This window comes from Chelmon rostratus, chromosome 9 (genome assembly GCF_017976325.1).
Source record: "Chelmon rostratus isolate fCheRos1 chromosome 9, fCheRos1.pri, whole genome shotgun sequence".
NCBI lineage: Eukaryota > Metazoa > Chordata > Actinopteri > Chaetodontiformes > Chaetodontidae > Chelmon > Chelmon rostratus.
In genome coordinates, this window is record NC_055666.1 from 11,279,799 (window position 1) to 11,299,180 (window position 19,382).

A 19,382-nucleotide genomic window follows, 5' to 3' on the forward strand; every position below is an offset into this window, starting at 1 on the left:
TAACCAGTGAAAATCTGGCAGCAGAAGGATGAAGAGTAATCTGATCATAGTGATTACAAGAAACCAATTAGACACTTGTCGTATAAGATTCGTCCTCTTTCTGGCACTTCAAAATGTGCTTAGGGTTGCAAATGATGGCTTTAGTTCTCTCATTCATCGTAACATGTCCAGTATATTTATATATACATATATATATGCACAAATATATATATATATAGATATATATATACATATAAATCACTTCACCACTCTTCTGTTTTGTATGAGTTTCAAGCAAAAAAGCAATATTGTTGTGAATGAGTTGCATTGATTGGACTCAGAGTTCCATAAGGCACTGAGAGGAGGGGACCGCATCGGCTCTTCCCGTGACCAGTCCAGTCGTGTCGTCATTGCAGATTATCGTGCCGTGTCCGCCCGAGAGGATTTGGCTCGGAGCTCAATCCCCGTGATCCCGTCCTTTCATAGATGTTTAGTCACAGTTGTGAGGGACAATGGAAATGTTTCCTAAACCTGTGTCGACACACGGAGCAGAAGCAAACATGAGAGGGGCGGAGGTTTATGTGATTGTCAGGAGAAATTAACATCTGAGCAGCGACTCAGGTTGGGCGAAAGCATGCGGCCGCATTAAAAGAGTCAACTTCAACATGAATAAAAGCTGTCGTGAAGACACTTTTTTTGCCTTTTTTTTTTAAGCCCCTGAAAACTTTGCAAATGTTTGTGTCTAAATAAGCAACATTTGAAGATAAAGTCCAGATAATTCATCCCTTTTTCCGGCCGAGCCCCGCCCTCTGTGAGAGAGAGAGGGTGCAGACAAAAACCAAGAACAGAAGCTTCTCATGTTAAACAATCCAAACTTTTCTACCCATCACTCAACGTCTCTTCCATATGCTGATTGAGAAAGTCTGCTTTCAGGGCCTTTAAATTATGCTGCGTTGTTGCACAGCTGTATTCTGTACACACATGTCACACTTTGTGTTTAAGGCGAAGCAACAGAACACACAAGCGACCAATCCAATCAAATACAAAACTAGCCGTTTATTTAGCGGAGTACTTAACAGGGTATGATGCTGTGGAGCTGCTCTGCAGAGATATTTGAGGAATTCCTGCTTATCTTTGGTGGTATTAATGGGAAAGTGGGCTCTCGGTGGAGCTAAATTTCCACAGAAGGATGATATGAAAGCTGTTCACGGTATCCAGAGGGACTCTGCTTTCTAACAGCATTTAAACATGCACTAATCAATATTTTTACTATAAAAACAGATGACAGATAAAAAAAGCAGGTAAATATAGCAGCGCATTTAGCAGCTGAAGAGTCAGACAGTGCATCCCTCAGGAGGTGATGGACACCTGAACAGAGTGGCCATAAAAATCCTGACAATCAAATAACTGTTTGCTAATGTGTTTAAAAAGGTATAGTATAAATAAAGTTTTACTTTACTTAATAAATCAACTTTTTAAGGTGTTAATATGTAAATGTTGTGTTTATGTGTTGTTCTGCTGCACCCAAAGGGCCACAGAAACAAATCTATCAGCACTGCCTCTTTAATGCTGTGAGCACCACAAATTAAATTCCACTGACCTCTCATGTATTGAAATGGAGGTGCAACCAAAAAGACGTGCTTGGCTAGAGATGCCATTAAAGGTACGTGAGAAAACATGTTTGTTTTTCTTCGTAATTTGGGAGAACTGACCCTCAAAGATCAGATTGCAGTACGAGCATAGAATAAAACACATTTTAGCAGCGAGCTAAATGCTTCTGTGCAGCAGTTCTGTGATACAGCACGAACCGAGACGCTGTGCGTCTGCTAACTCGCTCCGATCGCGTGCTGTATCCTTCGTGCAGCCCGAGGCACTATCCATGCAGCTATACGTTACGGGGCGCAAACAACAACTCAGAGTTTTGTATCTGAGCGGGCTTGTGTGTTCTGCTGCGCCCGACATGACAACCACAAACAATTTCACAAGCAGCGGCTATATACAGCAACACATACGAGTGAATTATTTACTGGAGCTGATATGACGGGGAGCTAAATGATTCATCTCCCGCCCCGCTCGGGGACCACGTGGACGGTGAGGGGAGGCGACGTACCTCTAGATCTTAACGCTCTCGGTTCCGTACACGTTGTAGCCTTCTCTGTATGTGGCAAAGTTCTGGGTGTTGGTCGGGGGAGCCGGCTTAAAATTCTGGGCATTCTTGGCCAATTTCAGCCGTTTGGTTTCTTGCCGTGATTTATAACAGAACTCTATCAGAGCCACCATCATGGCCAGCCCCAGCCCTCCGACCAGAATATAGAAGACACCAGCCACATTGCTTAGGCTGAGAGCACTTGTCTTGTCCTGGGGGAAAGTGAATAACACAGTTAAGAGTTTTGCAGTGGAGCGAGGGCAGCAGAACAAAATGCAGCCTGCATCCTTCACACTGAGCCTCGCACTGACTTTAAACTGCCTTAGTGAATCATCATACTCTATCTCACTGGCGCTACATGTGGCAGATTATGAACTAACTGCTACAAGCAACCAGAAATTGCAGATGTAATGAGGTGCTACGGCTAGAATTTCGACTGAACTGATTTTCCGATGGCTGCCACAAAGCTGGAAGGAACTTCAGACTGCCAAAGTCAAACCATTCTCCGCTGAGGAGAAAGAAGCCAACTCTTAATGCTCTGTCTGCTGGTGAATGTAGAGCTTTCCCTTCCCTTCTCTGCATGTGTGTTAAATGGCTTCTGCTCGTGACCATGTTAGGAAGCTGGTCAGTATCGCATAGGTCGATAGCTCTGAAAATCCCTGCCTTTTTTTTTAAATCCTCTTAGCGACATGTACGTATAACTCTCATGGCAACATTGTCATACAGTACAGTCAAATTCATATTAGATGAATGATAGCTCCATTAAAGTTTAAAAAAAAAACACTAAAGATCAAACCATTTTGCTGCTGCTTACCTACCAAACATATTCATTAAAAATTTGTTCATTAGAGTTTTACTATTTGCAGTTTAACCCTATGAGCGTGGAGATATCGTAAAGCTATCTAGCGACCCTAACCTGCAGTCTGAGGCTTTGACTGTATCTCAGAGGGTTAAATAGTGGGTTTATTACATTCCCCGACTTCTTGTGATGCGCAAACAGAGCCTCCACCCTCAACTCCGAGCAGCCACAAGCTTCAGAGGGCACCCTACGGCGCTCTCGCCGCCGACAGAAGTCGAATTTGAGCAACTCGTCACAATAAGAGGCTTTGTTTGTTCATCACACCACAGGAGGCCAAAGAATCTAATAGACACATCTCGATGCAAACTAGTAACAACACAAATAAATCAAATTTTCATTAACAGTTTGGTAAATAGAAACAGCAGCATAATGGTCAAAGTATCATGAATGTCAAGAGTGAAAATGAGCAAAAATAGCATTTATCAACAACTGTTAACTGCTGTGATTCAATTGAAATAGTGTATCTGAGAGGCACTTAAGCAACTTCCCCACAGTGTTATCATTACAGCTTTCACCAAAATAGAGAGTCTCTACATTTCAAATTGCATCAAAAAGTGTCTCATTTCTATGGCATGAAAAAGAAAAAAATGAACTCGGGGAAGCAGTGCCTTGTGTTACAGCCACGCGTGAACTGTGTTACAGTCTGTGGCAAAAAAACTGAAATATTAAGACAAAAAGAAGAAGGAAAAAAGGAAAAAAGTATGTGTAGCAAATAAACAAAATGTATACTCTAGATGTTAGAGAAGTCTTGTCTTGCATATGAACAGTACGTCAAAATGCAATTTGGAATCAGTACAAAAGACCTGCAGCGACTGACCTTACTTCCAGAGTCCTTGGTTCCACATTCACCCTTATCGTACCACCATTTGTTTTTCAGCTTGTCTAAGATGCCTTGTTCACTGAGTTTCAATACTGCAAGGTTTACAGGAGTTCTTCACGTGGGAAATAACATAAATAACATTATATTATGTTATTTTATGTTATTCAACTTTTAAACTACTACATACTTTACAAAGCGATAAAGCAGGGCTCCTGGCTATGTCAACATCACAGAGAGCAGGCATTCTACCTATTACCTTTATAACCCCTAGTCTAAAGCCAGGACCTACCCATATCGCTTTGAGTAATCGGCAGACGCTGTTAACAGGGCGACGAGCAGGTACCGAAAGTACAATCTGCAAGTCTGCGAGGATCAAAAAGCATTAGGGGTTCAAGGTTCGGGGGCAGGCGATGGATCGCACAGGCTTTCTGACCAGCATTTAGCAAGTTCAGTCCAACGGGAGCTTCGTCCTCACAAACAGAAAAACCTCAGTGATAGACGCTACCTTTCCATTCCCACAGTATCACCTTAATCCTGTGACGGCTAACACTGCTGATACTACTGTCACCGGCACGACAACAATCAATTCTGGAGGTATTACAACCAATTTCATATCCAAGCGACTATGCCCAAAAGTGAAAGCTTAATTAATTCTTGCGTGTTGTATCCCGACATATCGCTAAGAAAACCTTATCTCCCAATTACGCCAGATTAGTGTCAGATGAAGCGTGTCCCAACCAAACTGCACAGAGCTGCAGGACTAAGCTCAAAAGTATCAGCGGAATAATTCCTCTCATATTCGCCTGTAGCTGCATAATCTAATGTCTGACACAGCTGTTTCCTGCCATCAGCGGTGGAATGTGACTAATTACACTTACTCTCGTACTGGAGTGAAGTACTCATTCAATGCACTTGGACTTTACTTGAGTATTTCCATTTTATGCGGCTTTACACTCCTACTCCATCACATCTCAGAGATTAACACTGTACTTTTTACTCCACTGCATTTGTGTGCGACTTTTTAGTGTTTAGTGTTTCACTAAGGGAGAAAATTCTGTCGCTCCTTGGGTTAGCTGGGAAAAGATGAAAACAGGGCTCTGAGCTCCTGAAAAAGTGACTTTTGGGAGATATCTGGTTCTTACAGTACACTGACAGTACAAACATATGATGATCTTATAAAATACGATGATTGCTGCAGATTAAACTACAAAACAGTAAATAAAATAGCTAAAATTAGCGCAACTTTAAAATTCTAGAGCAGTAAAATGCAACGTACACATTAATGCAGCAGTGATATTAATCCAAAAACATCATCCATGATGATAAAATGCAGACAGGGAGTGTTTTACTGCACAGTGACTACTTTTGCTTTGATAATTTAAGTGCATTGAACTGATAATATGTACATGATCTGACTTCAGTATGGTTTTGGATGCAGGACTTTTCTTTGCAGTGGAGTATTTAGACACATTACTGTAGTAAATACAAATGATCATAATCTTCTATTGCACAAAATTACTGGAAGAAAAAAGAAACCACTGTAAAGCGGGATAAAGATCACATTTTGTGATGCTTGTATAACATTTATGGTTCAGGTCAATCTCTCTGTGTAAAAGAGGTGTATCGATAAATAAGTGACCTGTCTACTGCCTCAGAACAATATCCCCAAAGGGGATCCATGCAATGTATAATGCACTGAGAGAAGATTACACCACTGTGTATCCCTCATAGCCAATCTGAGGAAACGGACTGTGAAGCCCAGACCATTGTCTTGGCTCAGAGAGACATTGATTAACAATGCAATTACCCTGTAACATGCTCTGTGTCTGAAACTCAATCAAGTCTGCACTGTGTTGTGCCTGAGGGCAGGAAAGAGCTGTGTTAACTGTGTGTGAGTCGGGGTGCATGCAGCTGTGGGGATGTGCATCTCTCGGTGTCTGTTGGAGCACGGAGCGGCGAGCGGGACGGGGCCAAGCGATGCACTGTTTGGAGCAGAGCGCTCCAGGCCGCTTTATTCCAGCTAATCGGCCCTTTCCACTGAGTCCCGGGGAGCCAAGACAAGCCAGGAAACAGACAGACAGTACATACCTGTGCACGATAAAAGATCGATGACAGCATGAGCTCTCAGTAGCACAGGCAGGCCTCCTGAGCTCACTGGCTATAGAACATAGCAATGTCAGCAATGCAAACACTGAAAAAAAGGTGATTTTTGAACACAAAATCCTTTTCAGAAATGAACCACAGGTGTTTAGTCAGACATTACTTGATCCATGCCTCATGCAGCCTCATGTGTGGATGCTATTTAAAAAAAATGGCTGCAGCTTAACTGTTCATTGAGGTCTTGGCCAATCCATGACAAATGACTTTAGGAGTGTAATGACACAATCTGGAGTCCTTGGGACCTTGCTGCTTGTCTGTGATCTAGCCAATTACCTGACCCATATCATCACATGTGTGCTGACAGCATCATTTGTCATTAAATTGACCTGCATTGTGAAGAATAGAATGCTTCTGCCTTATAGGTAATCTAGTGAAAATAGCACAATGCTTCATGGCACGTAATCTACGTAGCATTACTCTACGTTGTCATGGTTGAGTGGGGTTCCACACTTCGCACCATTAGCTTCCACAATGCACCATTCATCATTTAACCACAGAAGAAGGAGAGATCTGATGGTCAAAAGGGTCACAGCTGGGTTATTAATGAGTTGGGGGTAGGAACTGCATGTAGTGGAATCAAACCACAGGTGGTTTATCAGATGACTCATTAAAAGGAAACATCATAAGTTTTGTTTAATTAGAATTCTCACGTTTGCCTGCAATGCTTAGTCCCCTCAAGACGCCGCTGTTCCCCTTGCTTTCCTGTCGGCCTCAGCTGAGGAGCCATTTCGAGGCGTTAAGTAGAATTTATCACGTTGGCTTTAAAGCTCATGGGTTCTGGGCCAGTGTCACGGATGTGAGGCGGCTGTGCGGTGAAGTACTGCAAAGCCATGTACTTTACAGGATTAGCAAACTTCACCTTCAGGACGGAAGGCTGGAGGTTTTACGGCCTTTTTCGATTGAAAATATTCCCTCGCTGGCAAACTCGCTCTTGAATCACATGCGCGTGACTTCATCAGCTGCTGCTCCTCAAACCATCCAAGCTTCCTAGACAAAGCCCCGATGACTGACACCAGGTGATCTGCCCTACACATGTGTAAGGGTGAATAAATGAAGCTCAGCCTTTCACAACCGCAGGGCAGCCACAGTCCCTCACTAGCTTGTGCGTAACCATCGTATAATAAACTTCTCCCGGTGCTCCCGACGGCGAGTCCGACGATGCCTAACAGCCTCCCTTTTCTGGACTGATTCCCAGTAACTTCTAAGTTTGTCATTCAGAGAGATAACTCCTATTCTAGCTTGTATTTAAAACAAACATTACAGCCTCAATATTCACAAGCGCTGTTTTTCTGTTGGCCAAGCAAAGGCTCCTTAGTTGGATATGAGCTGTTAAAGCGTCTGGTCAGACTAGCAGTTAATTTGGTAATCTGCCGTGGGGCAGCAGCAGGTTGGTTGGGGCGGACAGTTGGTTTGGTTTCGGTTGGGTTGTTGCAACAGCCTTGCCGATTACTCTGCACTATGGTACCCGATTGTGGTGACATCGAGGCTGACCTTGGAGTCACCTCCCCCGCTGCCGCACTCTCCCTTGTCGTACCACCATTTGTTTTTCAATTTGTCCAAGAGGCCTTGCTCATTCAGTTTTAAAACTGCCAGGTTAACAGCATTTCTTGAAACGATAAAACATAACTTGTAAGAAAATGCACAGGTCCGTGAGAAATCTAATGCAAAGTAATAAGTGTACTAAGCATCATAATGATAATGGTAGTGAGACTACCAGCGTCAAAGCAGGGGCTTATGCACAGAATACTGTCTGTTAATCAGAATGGTCTAGGAAAGGACAAATTGTTTAAGAATTTAAGGAATATGGAGAGATAAGAGAGGCTCATATAAGGTAAAGACAGTGTTAAATCTTGGAAAAGGTGGCATGAAGGGTTACGTAGTTTAGAAACTGAAGTGTGCGGGATGGGGACACTTGTCATTGAGAAGAAAAGTAACAACAACAAACATCATGCAATTAACATTCGTCACAAGTGACAGCGCAGCTTTTAAAGGCTAAATTGAAAAACCATTGAACTGTTAAATTAAAAGTGACAACACAACAGTCAGGTAGGACAGCACACGGGACAGAAGGAGAGATCGAAGGAGAGAGAAAAGCAACAGTAAGAGAGACATAAATATGAAATGACTGTTAGCTTTAGCCTTATCATCGGGATTTGATTCCTCCACAAATTAGCAGCTCTTGTCACATATATAGAAAATACTGAAAAACATTGATTATCATTGCTTAACCTTTGTATTCAAGTGCATTTAAAGGCATACCACCGTTACCTCTGTGTCCACAATAAAAACAAGAAGAGGAAGAGAAGACAATGACAACAAGGGGACATCAGGGTAGGTGGAATACTATAACAACATGGAGAATATTGTTATATTATTCCACCCACCTTAATGCTGAGCCTTTGGGCGTCGCCACACCGTAGCCTTTCGAGTCGAGGTTCCCGCCCACTTTCATGGTGTCGCACGGCTTCCGCTGCTCGATGTACTCGTTCATGGTGGACTCGAGGAGAAAGGCGAACTTGCCCTTTGACTTTCGTACCCGGGCTACGCCATCGGGCGTGGTCTTAACAAACACTGAGGGCTCAGCCGATTTCATGTATGACCACATCTTCTCATACACTGCTATTTTGGATCGCTGTGCAGAGAAGAAGAAGGAGAAAAGAAGCAGTTTAGAAATCTCCCAAAACCAGACGCATTTAATGGAATTTGTAGGATTTTTGTGCTTAATGATCATTCCATTTAAACTAATATCATGAAGTATTTATAGACATCTCGGAAAGTGGCAGTGTGATATCTTTAAATACTTCCGGAAAAGATAGCTGGTGGACTTTCACGAGATCATGAAGTACAAGAATTTACAAAATCCATTCCTCTTCATTTCTTTGTGTTATAGCTGAAGGCTCAAATCCACTGAGTGTGAGTAAGGATCACACATCACCTTTACAGTACATAAATGTCATGCAAATTAAGTTTTAGTAGAAATACAGGCATTTTGCAGACTTGGTTATGAAAAAAATATCTTCAATAATAAAACTTTTGTAACAGTGAATTGTGGGTTATCATCATTTATGTGGAAACTTGCAAAAGTTTGAGACCAATCTCTGTTAGTGATGTTGAGCCTTGGTTTATAGGCTTAATTTGAGCTTGCAGAACTTATCACAGTCATTCGTTTCAACAACACTGTCTTTAATGTAACATCTCCACTGTGACTCAGAGGTAAAGCGCATGAGAAGCAAGAGAAGTGAACAAGAAAGCGGGTTACACAGACACAAGGCATCGCAAAGTGACACAGATGAGCGTTTTCCAAGTGCCTGGGGTCAGGCTTAGCGAGCCTGTAAAATCTGTGGGAGTTGAGCGCTATCTATAATAAGCATCAATTAAATTATTCAATGCCGCTGGATTTATTTTGGCATAGGCATTTCACACTTTGAACAGATCCCGGTCCAAGCAGCGATGAGCCAGTTCCCGAGTGGCACTGTGTGTGCTGCAGACTGGATCCCACATAAAAAAACACTTTCTTTTAGCAAAGGCCAGAGAAAGACGAAGGGGTTGGATGGTTTTCAAGAACTGGCTGAATTCAAAGATCTACTGTCAACCAGAGGGTTTGTGAATGGAATACGGAGAAGCTGCTGATATACCAGCATCTGTCACAGATACTTCCCTGCGGCATTTTGGACCTCATGAAGCCACAAGTCATCAGTTTAGCACAGTAAAACGTGAAGTGATTGGCCAATTAATTCATTAGCTGATTGACAAAAAAACAATCAGCATCAATTTTTGTAGTTAGATAATTGTTTTAAGTCATTTACTGTGAGTCTACAGCCACACGAGCACAGCTCCGTGAGGCATGGGCTTGGAGCTAAATGCTAGCATCAGCATGCTAACATGCTCACAAAGACAATGCTAACATGCTGATGCGTAGCAGGTGTAATGTACCACGTTCACCATGTTAGAATGCCATTGAACTGCAGGTGTTTGTTCATGAACCAAAGCACTGGGAAAATCTGAAATTCTATCTGAAGACTTCCAGGTTTTGTGCACAAGCTAACTGCTATTGCAAATAATTGGTAGTTGCAGCCCTGGTTAACACGTCATCAACTAGGTAAAAGTACAGATCATGTATTGTAAAGCTCTTGAAGATAAAGCACATTTCGATAACTGCTCATCTATGCAGAACTTTGTGGCTGTGCACGTCCAAACATACTGATCAGTACACAGACTCACTGTCCTTAACAGGATTATATCCATCTCTAATGCACTTCTATTAATAAACAAAAGCATTAACCTTGACCTAATGAAAGTACTTCACTGGCTTTATGTAATCATATACAATTTGTTTGTAGGCATCTGTCACAGTGCATCAGGCCAAGGGTGAGGATGAGATGAGACAGCAAGATAACACAAATTAAAAGTCTGCATGATGAATGTTCTCCGCTCAGATGAGAGAGCCTTGCAGTTGGCCATTCCTTTTTAATGCAAACACAATGGATGGGGGGTGGGTGTGTGTGTGTGTGTGTGTGTGTGTGTGTGTGTGTGGGGGGGGGGGGTCGGAGTTAGATGTGATGTTTTTGTTGACAATCTTGTTCAATGTGTTCAATTTGCATGTGTCAGACGTCATGGAAAGGACACTAGTTTGGAGGACAATTTCCCCAAAGACCCGGGGCTCATCTGCTCGGCAGTGGGAAAGCTCCAGCCGCCTCCTCAAATGAAGAGAAAAGAATGGATCTGGGCATTGATTACTGACGACAGAGTGTGCTGCCTCAGTGCTTTATGAAGTCAATTCATCAATATAAGAGCGGAGACGAAGTGCGACCAAAACCTAAATAGGCCGATTCCACCGCAACTAAAGTCACCAGTGAGACGCTAAAGGCAGATTCTGATAGAGAGAGGAAAAAAACAAGATACAGTGAGAAAGCCCAGCAGGGAGAGAGAGAGAGATATTTGATTATTGACTGCTGGAACACAAACGTGCATGCTCACAGACAAAGACAGACACACACACATATAGTACACACACACACGGACCCACCATAATGCATTGAAAGTCTGCTCTCGTCGCCTATAAAATGTAATCATTCACATTCCGGTCTACAGTGGTCATTTAAAATTCAATTAGGCAATAATGACTGAAAAAATCCATCATCAATGAACAATTTGTCGAACAATTCTATACTGCCATAAATACAGCTTTATACACGTGGCTCTCCTTCACACCATGTAACGGCCCTGTTAGAGCATACCGCTCTATTCTAAACGAGCTCCAGGCAATTAACAAGGAGGGGCTGCATTTGATAGCTATTGTACAGAGTAAAAAGAAACACGAGTCCATGTTGGGTAACTTGCAAACAGCATAATCCTCCTCCTTCTAATGTATTCAAATTATACTAAAGCAATCATAATGCTCCTCTATTCATAATGAAGTACCTAAATAGTCGATTGCAGCCAACCCTCCTACCTAAGCGACACAGTTACATCATCTGTGTAGGTGTTCCTCCTGCAAATCTGTCTGAAGCAGTGAGCTTCCTGCTGTCTTTTAACAGTCATAAAGACAAATCGAGGCCTGTTATTCCAGCCTGGTGACCTAACATGAGGAGTGAAGAGAACAGGACATGCCGTCAGCAAGACAAGGTCAGAGGGACCCCAGAGGAAGACTGGTGGGTTCTTATTATTCTTCTGGGGAGAAGTCTTCGAATCGCCACGTCCAAATCACATGCAGATACGGCCTCTCACTAATGCATGCGCATACAAATGAAGGTTCCCTTAGAGCAGGGGTCTGCAATTAGGCGCAAGCACTTTACAACAGGGGGCCGAGTTACAGGTTTATACGGGCAGTGGAGATGCAGGCATGTAACATTTTTCTTGTATATTTTTTCTTATGCTTGCAGTAACTGATTCTTGGCCACTTGGGGGCAGCAGATTATATGACGAACTTGTTAGCAAACAGTTGCCTATTTACACATCCAGCAGATACGAGTCAATGTAATGTAAGTTCAACATTCACTCTATTATAGCTCTGTTTTTTTGTCTCCACTGTCTCCAGAGGGAAATGGCTTTTTAGAGCTAAATGAGCCACTTTGTTCACCAGCTAGCTGCTGATTTTGTCGGTCTGCTATTTGATGCTGTACACGCAGCGTCACTTATTAGAGTTTTTTCCCATTAGAACTTAAGCTGTATTTCTTAAAGGACTAGTGTGTAGGATTCAGTAGCCTCTAGTGGCGAGGTTGTAGATTGCATCTAACTGGCCTCCCCCTCCAAGTGTGTAGGACAGGGGTCACCAACCTTTTTGAAACTAAGAGCTACTTCAAGGGCACTGAGGAATGCAAAGGGCTTCCACTTTGATAATAATGTACTGAAGTGTCTCTCCACGTTGTGCCGCTTAGCCGTCGCCACAGTCGCACCGCAAATGAGACACACACAGTTTTCTTTCACGTTAGTAAAAAATAACTCTTCCTCCCATTCACTGTGAAAATGATAAGTTTTCTTCCTTTTTTCTGCCATGTTTTTGTGGATAGAAAACGCGTTCGTCTCCTCATCTTTGCAGCGCTCACGAGCTCATCTCAGCAAAGCTGGTTTGTCACTGTAAATGTAATTCAAAAAGAATAGCAACACAATTAAATAAAATTTTAGACAGAGCTAATTCGTGATTAGTGCTATTTTTAGAACTGGCTTACAGGCGACTGATGTGGATGCTGCGGGCGACCTGGTGACCCCTGGTGTAGGAGAATCTTTCTGGTTTGTTCATTCTGGGCTAATGTAGAAACATGGCGGTGCAACATGGCCGACTCCGTGGAAGAGGACCCGCTCCCTCTGCAGATACAAAGCGCTCATTCTAAGGTAATGAAGAATCTTATTTTCAGGCGATTAGAATCTAATGAAAACACACTGATGAATATTATATTCCTTTTCTGCCAATAGATCCCCCTAAATCCCACAAAGTGGTCCTTTAAATGCTAAGGAATAACTCGCATGCTAACATCTGTTTATTGTTGCACTACGAGAGTGGAGATTTAGGTGTTATTTACACACAAAACACAGAGGTAGCTTCAGTCACGGTCAAATAAAGGTGCTGTTGTTGTTGTTGTTGTTGTTGTTGCCATAGAAAAAAAATATTATCCGCCATTTCTTTTTCATACTGCCACCTATTAGTTTGTGAGATGCAAATCTGTTATTTCAAATATGCTGAAACTGCGTTTGAATTCACAGGGTCCTTGTATCATTTACAGTTAAAGTGGATTATATTATTGTTTAGCATTTTTATTACATTTCTTGAGGTTTATGTGAGACTTTACATTGTAATTTAAAGTACAGATAAAAACAATTATCTAAAAGTTTGGATGCAAACTGTTTATTTTCTGGAGGGCCAGAGCTGGCCCAGAGGACACTATTTGCCTACCATTGCCTTAGAGGATAAACGTATTACTCTTTTAGACTAAAGATGCCCACAGATTATGTTGGCTAGAGTTAAAACGCTTTTTTGGACAGAATAATTCTTTATAGTCTTCTGTGATGCACTGAAATGGACAGAAACAAAGCCGACAGGAAGAAAGAAAGACCAGAAGGATTTGCTTTTCTGTATTTTCTGAAATCATTCGTATATCTAGAAATAGGATATTTTTTGTCCCAGAAGTCTCCACCAACGTCATTAAAATGTCTGAGACGGGACAAGTGATTAAAGTCCAAAGTCAAAGAAATTGCCCTCTCCATTCTAAACAACCACTTAATCTGTATTGATTTTGAGTTATGCAGCGTTTCCAGACCTCTGTCCACTGCCCTTCGAACTGCAGCCTGTTTTTTATTCTTCCTTTGGCGTCACAGGCTGCTTTCATTATGGGCCTCTCCCACATACGCTCCGCTGCTTGTGTATCTAAATGCCATCTCCAAACACCCACCACTACATTTTCCTTCTACTTAACTTCCCCTCCATTTTGTTCGTGGACATCGCCACTTTCCCCCAATATCCTGTGTGCCAGGACTACCTGTATCTCAAGTATGCAGAAATGAAAGTTGAGGCTCTGGGGGTGCACTTTGTCATTGAAGTAGCACATGCTACGCCCTGAATACCAATACCCTCGTCTTTGATGCTTGTTTGCTGGAGTCCTGCAGCTCCTCTCGCTCCTGCTGCTGCTGCTGCTCATCTAAAGTTCGACGCGGCCCTCTGAGGAGGGCGCATTCCCTCAGAGGTTACGCCTATCTCGCACTCGTCTATCATCTCTTTTGTCAGCTTTCTCTTTTATGCAAACGGCCTCTAATCTGTATAGGAGCCTCGCCTTCACTCCGCACTGTACTCAACCACATAGTGACAAGAGCTCGGGGAATTGTGTTACAACGTGCTGCATATGATAGCTAGGCAAACGAAGGATTTCTTATACAAATCTTCATGCCTGCACCTTCGGCTTCTTGCAGCCCTGGCCTGTAATGCTATAGGGTTGCAACCGTATGAGATTTTCACGGTACGATAAGCATCTCAGAAAATATCACGGTTTGGCGGTATCGCGGTATAGATACTGCGTACACTGATGCATCCCTAGCCTGCTCTGCATGAAAAAGCCACATATTAAACATCGTCTTGGGCCACGAACAAGCTATACTGTCTGGGCCACAATAGCTGAGCCTTGAAATTGATTTTCATGCTTCATAAAATGCATTGCTGACTGCACTCAAGCTGTTGTACCCATCTCCACCACACCTGCAGATCAGTAAGATGCATGATGTTTGCTGTTGAGGCTTTGGGTGATGCATAATCTTTTGAGGGGAACACAAAACAATGGCGTGGTCTCATTTCTCAGCGCAATTATCATTCTTTCATTGTTACGCTGTTAAATGAGGTGCATGATGGGACAGCAGTGTGGTTGTCTTTGATGGTCTCAACCCGGTCTTTACACATAATTAAACAGCCGCATCAGCCCATTTTATCATCTCAGCCATTATTACGATCCAGCCTCTCCTTCAATGTACATCTCGAAAACGTAACGGAGCCAAGCCTTTTGATGGAATAAAACCTCATCAAGAGGATAAACATGGCCTCGCTGGTGCAACTCATCATTTCCTAATCATCCAAAACACAAATATTCAACTGACTGCATGAAAAGATCCGTGACAGGAATTAAAATGATGAAACAAATCACAGCGGCGCGGCGGCACATGACAGCTGCTACGGCGAGGACGAGCGACACAAAGCTTGAAGCTATCCCGCATTGTCTCAAGGTAAAGCAACAGACAGGCTGGAGACAGAGGAGAAGAGGGTGCCCAAACACGCAGGGTAGTCTGGGGAAGAGGAGCCAAGAGTGGATCGAGCCGCGGTGCCAAGCGCCTGCAGCCATTCAGGCTTCCACTGGGCATGTCCACGGGCTCCCAGGCCAGCTGTCCTAGTTGGTTGTGAGCAGCAGAATAGGGGCTTTCGAGGGGGATCTACTGTAAAATTCCTCTACAGCTCTGCATTCCCTCCACCAAATGAAGACACACAGCGATGTGAATCCTGTCACCGTCAGGTAATGAGCCACGCGTCCGAACTGTCAGTGTTTCAGGAGCTACAGAAGCAGCCTTGGAGGAATATCTTACACCGCAGGAGACGATGACACAATTCAAGTGACCTGAACACACGTGAAGGTTTTGTAGCTCATTCTCACGAACCATATTCATGTTACTGTGTCTTGGTTTGGGCTTGGAGAGGCAGCAGAAAAAAGTATTTTACAAATGTACAACATTACTGAGTTTGCTCTACTTGTCAGGCAGCTTTGTAAAATGAACCAGGTGAAATCATCAAAAATTAAAGGCCGGGGGTGGCAGAGATGATGACATATGTCTTGTTTGAAACATTGGTCTTGATTTAAAATTTCCAGCTGGCTGATGCCGTATGGGTCTAATTAAGCCCGAATGTATTTCCTGAAAAACAGATCTGAAATAGAACTTTAACTCCTATTAATCAGTGTGTTTTTTTTCCAGTCAGCCCTCTGCAGCTTTAATTAAAAGTCCCTTGGAATAGTGGTTCACACATGTCATTTCCTATTTGAAGACTCGGGGATGTAACTAGGACACTCATTATACAGAACAGAGGAAAACTGCGACTCCCCGGCCACCCCTCGGATTGTTCTAGCAGCGGACCCGTGGCGGCTCCATTGTCGGGCTGGAAGCCTAATCTGTAATTGGCATCCATCATGTCCATGACACGAGGACATAAACTGTAAATACACCTGAGCGGCATCTCTGATGAAAGGCCCAGCGATGACAGGCTTTGTGTTGAGGTGTCGTAGGGAGAATGGAGCGCCGCCGCTGCGTGTGTGTCATGTGCCATGTTTCCCAGGATATATTATCTTCTGCAGCCTTTTACATCCAGCTGCACCAGAGTGTACAGCCTTAAAACAAAACTCTTTCAAACATCAAACTCTGCTATCTTGTCCCTCTTTGTCTGAAAAAACATGGGCTTGATTTTGCGTTGTGTTGTTCTGAGCAATTCAACCCGGGGGTAATACAAATGAATTGCTCTTTCTGCCAACAGGCTGCAGCTGTGAAACATATGAATTGTTTCTCTCCTGCTGATGAGTAATGAGGAGCGTAAGATAAAAGACTGTCATATTGCCTTTTCGTCATTGCAGGCGGGGCGCCGTTTCATTAACTCTTTTCCAACTTATTGCTCTGCAAATGCAAAGGACCGGACGGTCGATGGAGGCACGCCACAAGCTAAGACGTCTGAACTTCGCAGCAGATGGGTGAATAGATATGCATTTGAAGATATGCAGCGCTCTTTAGCTCCTGCGTGGTGTGCATGTGGTTGCCTTTCAGAGACTAATATACTTTCGCTTCAGATTTTAGTTAATTTATGACTTAATTGCCTGGCTAGTCCCTCATGCCGACGGACATATTGCTTATTCCATCTGAACCGTCTTTCAGACTGCTCTGTTTGACCTAGAGGGCCCTTCTTCATCAGGTCCAATTTGCCAGCCATGGCCGGCTAGCTAATTATATTTCATGAGCTGACCCTTCTGAGTTTGAGCCTGATGTGGGTGCTTTGATTAGCCTCCTGTTTTTATCACCTCTGAGTCTTCCATGTTGTTATCACACTTTCTGCTGACAGCCCCGGTGCCTCAAGGTTGCACACTGCAGTACTGCCGCATAAATTTCCTGTTCGTGTCATAAGAGTTCAAGAACTGCTTCTCTGTCAACATGCTTCATTTGGAGCAATCTTGTGCGGGTCACAAGTGCTGTGCTAAAGGTACAAAATGGAAAAGCTGCGAGGAGGAGTTTATCAAGGACATTACACAAAGTAGTTTTTATGATGCAATGAGGCTGAGTGCAAAATATTCAGGCTTTTGCATGTTTTTTCCATTTTAAGCTGAAAGCAAACAGATTAGTAAGGTGCTGTGGGTGTGAAACCAAACACTTTCCTGATTCTACTCACCCTAAAAAACTCCTTTGTGGAGCCTGAGTCCAGAGTGCCATATGCTATCTCTGTCTGCTTGGCCAGATCTTCGGCACTTTCTATGGGAGAGACCATCCTCTCCACTGTCAAGAAGGCAGCCAGGTTGGCTGTGTAAGAGGAGATGATGATGAGGGTGAAGAACCACCACACACCACCGACAATGCGGCCTGACAGAGACCTGCGAGAGGGGAGGTTGATGACAGGAAAACACAGAATGTAATTACACAGTGGCATGTGGTGCCTATCAGCCTGCTAAGATCTACCGGTTGTGTTTAATGTACCTGACTGCACTGTCATCAGAATTCCCTTGTAAATCAACACACAACTGTGTCAGCACTCTAAAACTGCACATTTCCGAGGAAAGTAGCACAAGTTGTTTAAAACATACTCTGAGTCTTTAATTGGCCGTGAAGCAATCAGGGTCAAAGTTCATTTCATAGCCTGAAGAACGTTATTGATGAAACCATTTCAGTGATGCTAATTTCAGCACACAAACTGACAAACTTAATTGCACATATAATAGCTACAGTAAATGTGAAACGAGTTTAGCTGCAAATAATGAACACCTAAAGGACGAGAAGAGGAAATTAATCTCATCCCTGGCAGTTTCATGTAGTCTGTTTTTCTCTGCTGCCCACTCCTGGACCCACCTGGGTGAGATGTCACAGCCCTGCTGCATGAAGGCGCCCAGAGAGAACCACAGGGAATTGAAGATGCCAAAGTCATTGGGAGGATCGGGGGGTGTCTGGGGGTCTTTGGTCTCGTCCTGTTCCTCGAGGTTCCACTCATAAGGACTGAACCGACTGACCAGGAACAGGACCACGCTCACCCCAATATAGGCAAACACTATACACATCCAGATCTCATAGGCCAGCGGGTCCAGGAAGGAGAAAACGCCGGGCTTGGACTTTTGTGGCTTCTTTATCATAATGGAGATGCCCAAGCTCATAAAGGGCTTGGAAAAGTCTATCACCTCCTCTCGAACCAGAGTAATGGTGAGAGGCGCAACAGCTATATCTGCTCTCTGGAAACAGGGACATGCACAGCAAGCATTAGTCATGACCTGCATGAAGAAACAGGTCACTGTAAATGTATGTGTGAGTGACTGGAGCTGGAGAGAGAGAATAAAACAATGATGCCGTTATCACACGTTTTAAACATGATAAGCAGAAAGATGCCACCGGCTGTGACACCTGAAGGCAGGCTGAAACACGCACACACGCACAAACACACACACACACACACAGAGGAAAAGCAGAAAAACAGAGTGGCATTTGCACAGTGTTCTGACATCAGATGTTACTCCTGACCTGCGATTTAAAGTGTTCAAAGTTGGGACGCTGTGTGAAACATAAATCAAACAGAATGTGATCATTTGTTAATCCTTCATGACATGTACTCAACTGATACAGCTCAAAGACAATATATTTAATGTTTCACCTCATCAGCTTCATTGATTTTTGTGAATATCTGCTTATTCTGAATTTGATGCAGCAACACGTTCCAGACAAGTTGGGACTGGAGCAACAAAAGACTGGAAATGATTGCGTTCTGCTTTCCTTACGTTTTCACACAGCGTCCCGGGCGTTTCTGGAATCAGGGTTGTGAAATTCATCTGACTTTTTGACTGATATGTTGGCACACTGGGAGGCAGGAATGAGGAAAAAAACCCTCACATGGCCACCGCAAGACATTCAGAGAGACAGCTTGGAAAAATCCACGAGGCAGATGGGTGCTTGAGTCATGTTTGACCAAATGCTTCCATAATCAGGACCCAAGGAGAGTGGAAAACTTTTCAATTGTTTCATTCCTCCAAAAAACACATTAGAACTGCATATTAAAAGAAAGTCGTGAGCTGTCTGATGTCTTCATAACAAGTGTAACCTTTGTCAATAAATGGCTGGAATTTATTTTAAAAGTTGCTGTGGAAAAAAAAAAATCAGCGAGCCAGATGCCATTCAGTCGGCTGGATTTCCCAAACGCAGCTTATCCTAAGCATTAGCTT

At 43.3% G+C, this 19,382-nt stretch overlaps 1 protein-coding gene across 1 annotated transcript in view; it reads right to left on the bottom strand.

Annotated features, from left to right (window-relative positions):
* Window positions 1-297: 297 nt before the first annotated feature.
* The window catches only part of LOC121611580 (glutamate receptor 3), a 79,253-nt gene continuing 60,168 nt past the window's right edge, over window positions 298-19,382 (bottom strand). The window contains exons 11-16 of the mRNA XM_041944202.1: window positions 18,028-18,401; window positions 17,357-17,555; window positions 8,349-8,596; window positions 7,456-7,570; window positions 2,090-2,337; window positions 298-510 (exon numbers count right to left, since the gene is read on the bottom strand). Of these exons, the coding sequence (XP_041800136.1) occupies window positions 2,092-2,337; window positions 7,456-7,570; window positions 8,349-8,596; window positions 17,357-17,555; window positions 18,028-18,401 (1,182 nt within the window). The 3' untranslated portion in view covers window positions 298-510; window positions 2,090-2,091. The remainder of the gene's footprint in view (window positions 511-2,089; window positions 2,338-7,455; window positions 7,571-8,348; window positions 8,597-17,356; window positions 17,556-18,027; window positions 18,402-19,382) is intronic.